The sequence below is a fragment of the Parambassis ranga genome, chromosome 6 (genome assembly GCF_900634625.1).
Source record: "Parambassis ranga chromosome 6, fParRan2.1, whole genome shotgun sequence".
Lineage (NCBI taxonomy): Eukaryota > Metazoa > Chordata > Actinopteri > Ambassidae > Parambassis > Parambassis ranga.
Genome location: NC_041027.1, coordinates 13,682,433 through 13,694,578, shown reverse-complemented (window position 1 = coordinate 13,694,578; position 12,146 = coordinate 13,682,433). Strand labels below are relative to the sequence as shown.

At 45.8% G+C, this 12,146-nt stretch overlaps 1 protein-coding gene across 1 annotated transcript; it reads right to left on the bottom strand.

Moving 5' to 3' along the window:
• Positions 1–9,065: 9,065 nt before the first annotated feature.
• Positions 9,066–11,114, bottom strand: LOC114437504 (WAP, Kazal, immunoglobulin, Kunitz and NTR domain-containing protein 2-like). The gene is made up of 2 exons (XM_028408252.1): positions 10,789–11,114; positions 9,066–10,661 (listed from the first exon to the last, which is right to left on the bottom strand). The coding sequence occupies exons 1-2, from the start codon at positions 10,972–10,974 to the stop codon at positions 9,111–9,113; spliced, it is 1,737 nt and encodes a 578-aa protein (XP_028264053.1). The 5' UTR covers positions 10,975–11,114; the 3' UTR covers positions 9,066–9,110.
• Between the last annotated feature and the right edge of the window lie 1,032 nt (positions 11,115–12,146).

Sequence of the window (12,146 nt, the reverse complement as noted above, 5' to 3'; positions counted from 1 at the left end):
GATAGGAGGTGTCCCCGAAGTGCATCGCTGCATAACTGTCTCCCACAGTTGGACGTGGCCCAGGAAAACTGTGCCTGGGTACATCGTGTTCACTCTCCCATTTCACACACACACACACACACACACACACACACACACACACACAGAGGGCGGCACACACAGCAACACTCCCACGCTCACATTTGTTTAGAATTGTTGAGACGTATTAACACAGAAAACAATCTGTTAAAGCAGCACAGGCTCGCTCAGTAACTGTTTACCTCGTGTAAACTCGGAGAATAAATCCACGCTGAGCATGTAATTCTGATGCTAATCTGCTAACAGCTCATAAACATCACAAGGTCTGACTGGGAGCTGCTGCAGCAGTGTGGGAAATACTCCTACAGTGCTTCTGGTTAAAGGAGCAACACACGGCTGTTTGTACATTTAATGCACAGAAGCACTTTGACTCGGCTGCTTCAGCCTGTGGGCAGAGCTGGCCAGGCTACCAAAAACCCACACAGACCGTCACCATGTCTCAGGTGCTGTGATAACATGTTGACACCATTTAGCTGTATAAAGGCAGATCAACAACACACCTGTTCACTTCGACTGTGCTGACTCCAAGATGGTGTCTTTTTCCAACATGGCAAGTGAGATGTTTTGGCTCCAGTTCTTTGCAGAACCACGTCATCGGTCTATGGATGCAGTCTGAATTTGGAGTTGCAGTCAGTTCTGATGCTTCTGTAAGACCCCGTTCACGCTGGGGAAATCAATCCGGCTAGAGCGGGATTCGGGCCGTATATGGATATATCCGGATTGATTTCCATTCAGCAGGATTGGCTTACATCTGGCTCAGGTCTGAACGCAAATGCGGCTAGCGAATTCTGCTAGTGACGCGATACTTCCGGTTCAGGGGGGGACAGTGTCCGGGTCGCGTACAAAAGCTGCTTGTAAACAACCGTCAAACTACGACAGCTTTGCCGAGTTGATTTAGAATAAACTAGGGATGTCCCGATCTGATCACGTGATCGGAAATCGGGCCCGATTACGTGATTTCAGACTCGATCGGAATCGGACGAATTACCTCCCGATCAGGACTCGAATATATATTTATTAGGACTCTCAAAGTTAACGCCTTCTGTGCAGGGTCTCTGTGTCCTGTAGTGTAGGGGTATGACAGTCGCTTTTGGTGCGATAGGTCCTGGTTCTCAGACTCGGACTCGAGGGCAAAAAAACCTGATCGGGACATCCCAAGAATAAACTGCTTTTAGAACTGAAAAAAAAACTAAAGAACGAGCGACAAAGGTATATTACGAGTCGCTACCTAACAGTTTGGAGGACAACAAAGAAGCCGGATTAAGCCGGACTGAGCGTGGAAACGTGTGTGTGATTTGAAAATAGTTCTGAATGTATCCAGCTTAGGCCCCGTTCACACTGGAGAAAGTCATTCCAGCTAGAGTAGGATTGAGCCCAGACAGCCTTTAAGCTGGATGCGTTCAGACCTATTTTCAAATCTGGCTAGCACACAGTTGTGTCCGCACTCAATCCGGCTTCATCCAGCGTGTTTGCTGTCCTCCAAACCACTAGGTGGCATCTCGTAATATGGCTAATAATGTGGCTAGCCGGATTCGCTAGCCACATTTGCGTTCACACCTAAGCCACATTTGAGCCAATCCTGCTAGATCCACCTCTCGAGGGTGGATCTAGCCGGCTTGAAATCAAACTGGATTCAGCCGGATTGGAGGTGTTCACACTTGGAAAAAAACACATCTGGATTGATCTGGATGCGGCCAAATCCTGCTTAAGCCACATTTTTTTCCCCAGTGTGAACGGGGCCTTAAAGACTATCTGGATTCAATCCTACTCTAGCTGGATTGACCTTCTCCAGTGTGAACGGGGCCTAAGAGCAGTTTCAGATTCCATCATGACGCACGTTGAAACAAACACGACAGCTTAAGACAGACTCTTTACAAGTTTCAGGATAATTGAACTGGATTGAAGAAATATTCAAAGACCAAAAAAGAGAAAATTGTTTCAAGTTGAAGCGGCAGGAGATTTGTAGCGCCTGTACGAGATGAAATGACTTTTTAAGATGGATTTTTTCCTCTCAGTGGGAGCTAACACTGAAATCGGGAATAGGAGGGAGGCGGGCTGGACAAGATAGAAGAACACTGATACAGAGCGAGGGAAGGGGAACGGGTGGGGAGATGAAGGAGGGAATGAGGGAAGCGATTGGATGAGCCAGGGAAATCTGGGTTTAAGAGCTTTGCTCCGCTTTAACGTGAGCAAATTATTCAGAGCCTGCAAACAATGGAGCCCAGAGAGGAAGAGGACTCAGCAGAGATCAACACCATGTAGGAATTAATGAAGTTCTCCGCCAACACACGGCAGAGAGATTTTACAGTCTGGAGGCTGGAGACGCTCTCCTAATTGTGTTTTGACAAAACAGAAATATCTCGTACTTCATTTTCCAATTATAGCTGCGGCACTGATTAAGACTGAAGGCTGATCTCTGCCTGTGAGCTCTAATTAACATAAGGAGGAAAAACTGACCAGTTATATAAAAATTAGTAAATAATTCTGGATCAATATGTAAACATGTGTAATATAACACTGGTCTGTTTACAGGAGATCAGCACTAAATAAAGCAGTTTGCAGCCATGTTGTTTTATCTCGAGCTAACTGCTAACATATTAGCTAGCAAGCTAAATATCCATTGTGTTAGACAGACTGGATGCTACTGTTGCATCTTGGGCCACAAAGTGGAACTGATGTTAGCGGGTTAGCATGCTAACCATGGTACCTGAAAGCAAATATAATGTTTTATTATGAACTGATTTGCTGATCATTGGATTATGAATTCATGTAAAGTACACCACTGACTTACATCATGAGTTCTGTCACACAGATTTAGATCGATGTGGATCATCCCTGCTTTTGTTCAGAGTTCAGCTTCGGTGTAAAACCTGAGTCTTCCTCATGACTCTGATGTTTACAGTGCTGCTAACGATGAGTGTGTAACACGGCTGTGTGTGTGTAACGTCCCTGATAGATCCTGTATTGATCTCTCTCTCTCTCTCTCACACACACACACACACACACACACACACACACACACACACACACACTGCCTTTGTTGTGTGCCAGCACCCTGATTAAACTTCTAAAGCAGATTGCATAATACGTGGAACATAAGCGGGGCAGTGGAGATTTAGACCAGCAGCCTCTCTCCTCTCTCTGTCTCTGATGAAGGGATTGCATAAGAAAGGAGAAAGGATGGATTCAGGTCATGGTGGCTCTGGGAGCCAGTGTGAGTGATTAGACCAGACACTCTTTGCTCCGTGTCTGCAGAGCAGGGGAAGTGAAGGAGAGGCTGAGATAGAGACAGAGAGAGAGACCAGCCTTCCAGGCTGTCCACCAATTCCACTCTATTCCTGGCCAGGCTGTGTGCTGTTCCCAAAATAAATCACTATGAAGGAGTGCATGCATATGTAACAACACTCCCCCACCCCCTCCTCAAATAGACACACACACACAGAACCCATGTTTAGAAGCAGTGTCATAAAGCCACGGGTAAAAACTTTCCACGATAATGTTGATTCAGAGATAAAACCTGAGAAACACGACAGAGAAAAGAACTTTAGTTACACTTCATGACCTGCTGATGTTTGTAACTGTGAATTATATCCCAAATAATCTCACACCTTATAAACTGTGCAAATGATATGAAATACAAACCTGTTTAAAGGGTCTTATGGATAAATGTCAGAACGCTAACCCTGGTAACCGGTGAGGCACACAGGTCCAGGGAGTGGTGCTGGAAGTGTGCATCATCTGCTTTAGCCAGAGACAGGTTATAGTTTGATTTATGTCTCAAATTCCCCTTTTACAGCGAACGATTAGGCACAAACCTGTAGTGTGGATGTGTTTAGATTAGCTTAGCCTAAAGACATGAAACCTCGCTGGACACAGCTAACAGAAGAAGGCCTTTTATGTAGCTAATTAGCTGTTAGCTTCAAAAATAACAGGTTGCTTAAACATATATATCAGTATGCTAGGCTAACCGCGTCCTCATCTGCCTCACAGCTGGATGTCTGCTCTTTCAAAAAGTGCTGACACCAGAAGCTAATGTCAGGCCAGCTCTAATCGTAGCTGCAGTATAGCTTCACACAGACCTTCACCTGTTATGTAATGTTTGTTTATGTCGGCTTCAGCGCCACAGAATCTTATTATGTATGAAAACCAGACTGATGACGGCGCTGAGTCCATCAGGGACGGTGAAGAGCTTCTGTGATTCTGTCACCAGGATGTGAAAAAATACATGAATGAGGAGAGGACGCACTTTCTCTGCTCGTTTTCCAGCAGCCGGCCACCGTTTTGCCCCGAGCACTGAAAACGCTGAGTTTGCAGTGTGTGTGTGTGTGTGTCTGTGTGTGTGCGTGCCTCATGTTGTGAGGACATTAATGTCTTCACATTGTGACGCTGTGGGGGACGAAAACAAACAAGAAAACCTGAAAGTGTCAATCATTACATTTTGAGTGAATGGAAGTCAATGTAATGTGCAGTGTAGTGATGGAAACTGTGTGTGTGTGTGTGTGTGTTACATAAGAACAGCAGTGGTGGGTCGGAAGTGACCCCAGGCTCAGTGACAGGTCTGCAGTGTGTGGTTGTAGGATGTTGTAGGACAGAAGTGTCTTCATCACTCGTCCCTTAGATAACACGGCGGCTCCAGAACCACTTTCCCTGAACGCCTTCCTGCATTGTGGGTAATAAGACAGTGGGGATCAGGATAGAAAGTAAACTGATGTTTACACTCGCAGCTCTGTGTCACAGCGCCTCAGTGTGGATGTTAGAGGAGGTAGATTAAGTTGGCTTGTGCTTCCCTCTAGTGGAATTAAAGGGCTACTGCACCTGATGAGAGGAGGGGGAAAAAGGCTTTTGGTAATTATTTGGAGAGACACAGGAACATATCCCGTCATGCAACAGGGATATTATGAATAACTTATAATAATATTATTAAAAAAATAAAATAAATAATAAATATTAAATTGCACTAAAAATATTTTGTAAAAAACAAAATATTCTGCACAATATCCTGCAACAAACATGCTGTGACTGACTCACATAAGATGAGTAGTCTTATGGGCAAAATTCACCGAGCAGGACTTCTACAGGTGACATGCAGATTACACTGAAAAACTGCCTTAGAGTCATTAAAAATAACATTTTTCTGAGCCTTTTTGCCATTTTTGTTAGCAGCACCTTTCTAGTCTAGTCTATGCTGACTAAAACTGAATCCATGATTGTGCTGTTTCCATAGAGACGCAGGACTTTATGTTGCAGAAGCTCCACCTATAAAGTACTAAAGTACCTTAAATTGATGTAAAACTGTTCCTTTTATCCACTTCACGTGTGTTTAAGTGTTTTTAAAGTGTAATTTTGTGTGTATATTTGCTTAGCATGCATCATTTAAGCTGCAATGATGCAGCTGCAACTAATGTAGCTTATGTAGCTTAGCCCAAAATGTAGCAATATCACTGTCTGCGCTCAGGGGAACGCCGCATCACCGGTAATCTGTGTTAGAATACAGAACACATGTAACATGTGACGAGGGCTGCTGCCATTAACACAATGAGTTCAGTCACTGTCTGATAGGTTGGCAGCGTCATTACTCTCACTGCCTGCAGGGGGAGATAAAAGCTCCTCACTGCTGCTTTAAGGGAAGGATTGGGATACAGGAATATTTATTTTTAAGGGTTTTATGTTCAGAAACATGAAAGTGTGCAGCTCTAACAGGCCCTGGACGCTGGTGAGACATGTTCATTAGCTGAGCTGAGTGTGTGTGGATGAACAGCAGAGGATGCTGTGGTTCATGCAGAGCACCTGATCACACACACACACTGATCAGTGGCAGGTTTCATGTAGTAATTAACAAAAAAGAAATCAATGTTTTATAATAATCATAGCAAAGAAACTGTGTTTAATTAGTGCATTGTTTACATTTGTTTACAGACAAATCAAGCTATTTTCCCATTTTAAAAAACAGAAACTAACTCGTGACCTCATCTTTTCCTGGCTTTGACTCCATGGCGCTCTGATTGCCTTTTCAGACCAGCGGCATCAGAGGCTCCATCACAATTGACGAAGAAGCTTCCGGAGCTCAAGGCCCACCTCTGTGTGCGACGGCATTTCTCCATCCAGGGAAGAGAGTTCAAGCACCAGCCGCCACCTACCAGCTTCAAACCCTTCACGGGATGATATACTGCCACGAGAGCCCGTTCATCTGCAGGCGCTGCGTGTGAGTGGCTACTGTATCTGTTCAATACACGTTCCCAATGATATGACCATAACAGATGCAGGTCATGAATCAAAGGTCTTAAACCACCCGGCTAGCTGATGCATTCCACAGGTGCTACTGTCCAGTCTCCTCTGGATACACAACACACACACACACACACACACACACACACACAGTGTCCTCTCTCTACATCTGAGCCTCGCACCACACCGAGTATTCCGGCCTCGTGTGAACTGAGCTGGTGAACGCGTTGACCTCGTCAGATCGACAAAGAAAAAAAAAAATCTGAAAATTCTGCGCAGCATATCAAAGCAGAACTTCTGTACCCTGTTAGTGGGCCCGGCTCAAATTAGAAAGGCATAAAAGTCTGCGAGCGGCTGAAAACGAAGGATCACACATGTTTCAAATATGAAGTGAATTTTAATTGATGGTAACTTGTGCTTTTGTAGACCCCAGACTACGCATTGAAGTGGTTAAAGGTGCTTTTTTTAATGAGGAGGAGAAGAAAAATAATTGATGGTATTTGTGGTTGTTTTGAGGGCATTTTAGTTGAACTAGTTCCCTCAGCTGAATTGTTGCTTCTACCTGAATGTAGTGGCCTCAATTTAAACTGACTGAGAGGGACAACGATGTGACAAAGGTCTTCACCAGTCTGTGGTTTAAAGGCGCTAAAACACACACAGTGTTGGATGGAAGCCCAAATGTGCAAAAACATAAACCCACAAGTCTGTGTTTTATCTTAGTCAACAGTTTTAAGGAAGTTTTAAAGGAAGCTCAGGATTTGATGGGACATGTCTGTGACCAGTGGTGGAGGAAGTACTGAAGCTGGTGCTTAAGTAAAAGTACAAATACCCAGCAAAATATATACTCAAGTAAAAGTAGAAGTGCTGCATCAACAATCCTACTTAAGTAAAAGTCTTAAGTACTTTTAAATGTACTTAAAGTATTAAAAGTAAAAGTACTCACACACCGAATATATATGATTGATTTCCATTGCAAAGGATCTGAACAGGTTAAAATAATCAAAGTAAAATGGAGCATGTGTAGTTAATGTCCATGTTCAGTCCAGAAGCAGCTGTGGACAGGTCTGTGTGTCATGAGGCAGGCTGTGGGCATCAAGTGAACAGAGAGGCTGCTGATAACAAACAGGCATTCAGCATGTTTACTGTGTCAGTGTTCCTGCTGTAGATTCATGTGATGATTCATGTTCATCAGACATTAATGGATGGACCTGTGTTAGCAGACAGCAGCTAACTAGTTAGCTCACTGAGCCAGAGCACCGGCATCATGACCGAGGCTCATTATAGAAACACAGCTGGCAGCGTGACACCACCTCCATGCAGAGTCTGACCTCTCATCAGTCCAGCACTGTGTTCATCACATGGAACAAGGAACTACAGACACTGTAGAAATGTAGTGGAGGAGAAAGTACAGGTAACAGCTGCAACATGGAGTAAAAGTATAAAGTATGCACTATTATTTTTACTTAAGTAAAGTAGAAATACATAAGTACAGTGACAAAGTACAAATACTTAGTTACATTCAACCACAGTCTGTGACACAGACTGGATATATAGATGGACAAGTTCCTTTTTATGATTTTTATGATGATTTATTTTTATTATCATAATATCTGTATAATATTAGAGGAAAATAGGAAACAATAATAATTTCCTCTTATTTAACTATTACTGCTGACCAGCATCTCACTCTAAGATGTCTAAGATGACCTTAAAATGGACGTATTTTGGACGAAGGAGCCGTAAAATATCTGGCAGGCTGAAGCCGTGTTTGTGCTTTTTCTTTGTATCGCCCTCTGATTCGATCCAAGGTGCTGCAGATCTAATATCTGCCTGCAACAGCTGCGGAAGTGCAGGTCTGGTCTGAGCTCCCCGGTGGATCTGCCAGTAAAGGAACATCGTACATGGTCTGATCTCCCGCCTCCTCCCGCCCGTCTCAGGATGGGAGAAACAGAATCTCATCTGGGAAGTAGAACACCCTCGTCGAAGCCCACCACCAAGGCCTGTTCCTAGTAACCCAGAGACGCCTGCTGGCACGGCATGAAACGCATAACTCTTGTATGGGAATGGATCTGAGCTTTACAGCTTGGGCTCCTTACCCAATTAGGCTGGACCAGGGAGGCAAAACAAAATAGGGTGAAGTTTTTACAACGCCACAGGGGTCTGTAGAATGGATGGGATCTGTTTGGAGGTTTTTAGAGGGGGGTGGTGGTGGGGGGGCAGGGTGGGCTGGGGATACGCTATTCCCCGATCTCTTTTATCACAGCCTGTCAGAGGAGCCACACAGGTACACAACAGAGCAGCAGAGACACCGAAGCTGGACGGACGGGAGCTCCAAAAGAACACGCACGAAAGAGTGAAGAAAAAATCCAAACTTTATTTTTATCTAATACACAAAATTATACAAAAAAGGGAAAAGCTTATGTGATAATAAATAGCAAAGAAATGAAAGGGAGTAAAGAGAATATATTACAACTCATGTGTCATACTGTGTGTGCCGTTCTCTGCACAGATGCTGGTGTATGTATGAAGTCATAGTGAGTAATGTCAGAGGGAAACACAGCATGTGAATAAGACGATCAAAAAAGACGGTATGTACAGAAACATCAGAGTCCGTCGGCCCTGTTTCACTGATCAGCTGATCTTATGTGCGCTCACATACATGGTACTGCAATAACACATAAAAAAACATCTGACACGTCATGTGACTCATCAGGAAATTAAAAACAAAGAAATCCTTTAAATGTGAATCTTACTGTGGTGAAGGTTCAGCGTGCTGCTGCTGCTGGTGGAGGGTGATGAGCTGAGCCCTACTGCGGGCTGTTGGTGATGGCTTTCAGAATGTCACATGTGTTCTTTGAGATGACCTCTTTCAGTTTCCGTACCCGGCGCGGGCTGGACGAGCCCACGTAGCTCTCCGGCTGAAGAACGGCCATGCCGTCATTGACGTTGCCCATGATGATGACCTGGCCTTCAGCGGCGGCGCCCGTGATGTTCGGACACGGGCAGTTCCAGTCCATGTTGAGAAACGTGACCTCCAGAGGCTCCTTGCCAAAGAAGCGGAGGCCCATCTTCTCGTCTTTGAGGATCTCCTCTACGGTCACAAGGGCGTGGCCTGAGTCCTTCTCCTCCGTGAGCTCCGTCATGCGACCCAGGATGACGAAGTCGCTCCGGCAGAAGCTCGTCACCATCTTGCCTCTTGGCTTGCAGGCCTTGCAGTGGTGGTTTTTCGGGTAGGGGCACATCTCCTCGCAGGCTTCTTTGGACTCGAAGTTGTTGTCATTGCCCTCGCAACCTCCATATATGAAGGACTGGCACTGCCGAAGGGCGCTGCTGTAGGCCCACCGAGGCTCGTACGCCTTACAGGGGCCCTGCAGGCTGGGGAGCCCGCAGGAGCCCGACAGCTCCGGCCCACAGCACTGCATGCATTCCTCGTAAGTCTCAAACACCTTCCAGGTTTGCTGGCTGTTGGTGTTGTTGTTGCAGTGTGTGAAGGAGAAGCAGTTGTTGGTCTTGGGCTCGTAGTACCAGCTGACTCTCTCCAGTTCACTCCCACAGTCCTCGGGGGTGTCTGGAGGTTTGTGGCACTCTTCAGGCAGGCACTGGCTCTGGTTCTTGGGCTCAGAGGTTTTGAGAACCTCTGTGGGCAGCACAGTGAGCGGGTGGTTGGCCTGCACTGAGCCGGATGGGTTCCGAGCCATGCAGGTGTAAACACCTGAATCGTGTGCCTGCACGTTGTAGATGACCAGCTGGCCGATGTTGGTGACCACCATGTTACCTTGCACATGGTTGGGCCTCATGACCACCCTCTCCGCACCAGCCGGCATCAGCTTCTCCCAGGTGATGTCAGGCCGGGGGCGCCCTGTCACGTCACACAGGAAGCTGGCCGTTTCACCCTCATGTACGGTCTGGTGAGCGGGGCTGCTGACCACGATGGGCGGCTGTGGCTCGGTGGGAGGAGGGACGGTGGCCTGCAGGGGAGCAGTCGTCGGGCGGAGCGTGGTCGCCTGGGGCAGCGGGGGGCTGGTGTTGGGCCAGGTGAGGTGGAAGCGGCAGGTGACAACAGAGAGGGTGATGCCTTTGGAGCACGCCTCTGCATCCATGTAGCACTTGTTGTAGTAGGTCATGCCGTCGGAGGCGCAGGTGAAGTGCGGCTCCCTTTCACAGCGGTCGCGGCACTTGCACACCGGCTGGCCGTCCCAGATGTCACACTCGGACCCCTGCTGGGTGCACATGAAACTGGCACAGGTGGCCTCTTTGGGCATTCCCACGGGGCCTTTCTTTCCATCCACATAACGGGCCGCCACACAACTTCGATTTCCACACACATTCTGGCAACACTTCTCAAAGGACTCGCACTCCTGCAGGAGGAGACAGAGTTCAGACTGAGACAGGTCCAAACTCAACATCAAATCTGAGATTTAAAAAAATATCTAATTTAAAAACAAACACATTTTAGTGACATATTTTAATATGTGAACACATTACCTGGTCAGAGTCACACTCCCGTGTACAGGTGCTCATGGCATCCACCCACAGGTTGGGGTTCATGTCATTGGGGCAGATTCCCGCGTGTGAGTAGGTGACTTGGGGCAAACCTCCGACGTGGAGCTCCATCCACACTGACGCACACGCCAGGAACCAGATCCACCGCGGAAACAGCATCCACCACATCTCCAGAGCGGGACGCAGCTCGGCCGGTGGTGAAGATTCAAAACAAACAAACAAACAAACAAACAAAAGAAAATAAATAAAAGTTTCTGTGATCCAGTAGTAAAAAAAAAATAAAAAATAAAGAGTTCCTCTGCTCAGTAAATAACAGTAGGTGATGAAAGTCAGAGGCGCATCGCGCGGTGTGAGTCAGCTGATAACTCCAGTCCTCTATTTATAGGCTACCGCCGATCTGCAGCCATCACCTTTAACGAGACTCGCCGAGTAACTCGCAACATGACAGTTATGAGTTTTTAAAAAGCTAAGCTTTGGGCTGGTGCTGGCGGGGCACCTGCCTGTTAAAAGGATTGCTGGTTACCCCGTTTAACCCTTTGCGGGCTCCAGCGGCGCCAGCGCGCACCGCGCGTAAAGACGCACGGAGGGAGAACTCTCAAAGGCTGAAAAAAAAAGAAAAGAAAAGAAAAGTTAGTATTTATTACTTAACGATCAGAACAAATGAAAAGCACATGTTGAGTTAACACAGAGACTGTTTGAGTTAAACCGTGTGTGTTACAGTCATTAGAAGAGACGCTGTGAACACGTTCGTTTATGAAAATGTACATTTTTACGGACTTTTCAGAAATAACCAAAGGATGGCTGGTTAATATTTCATTTACTGCTGCAAAAAAAGTCTATATTTACCCTATGAAGCACTTTAGCATTTATTTTTCTTTTTGCTTAGCTGATAAATAAAAAAAGTTTGTTAGTTTAAGGACATTTACAAAATAATAATAATCTGTAATCCATAATAATACAGCAACAGTGTTTCAGCTCTGACAAAATTATATCCAAATGTAATTTCTAATATTTTAAACAGCAGCAAAAATCCAGATCCAATCATATCTTAATAAACGAATCTAGATTTTACAAGTGAAAGGAGCTTGAAACAAACTTTAATTACTTTGTGTGTTTTCCTGCCTCAGTATGTTCATGTGACGGGTGATACGTGACTGCTGTGACCCAACACCTCCACTGTACGGCACAGAGCCCGTCTTTGTACACAGGATTAGTTGTGTGTGGATTTGTGTGGATTTATGGAAATTTACAGTCATTGTCCGGACACAGGAGTTCCAGGAGGAAAGCAGTGTGAAGCTGCTGCACACAGACACACACACACACACACACAGGCTGCGGGA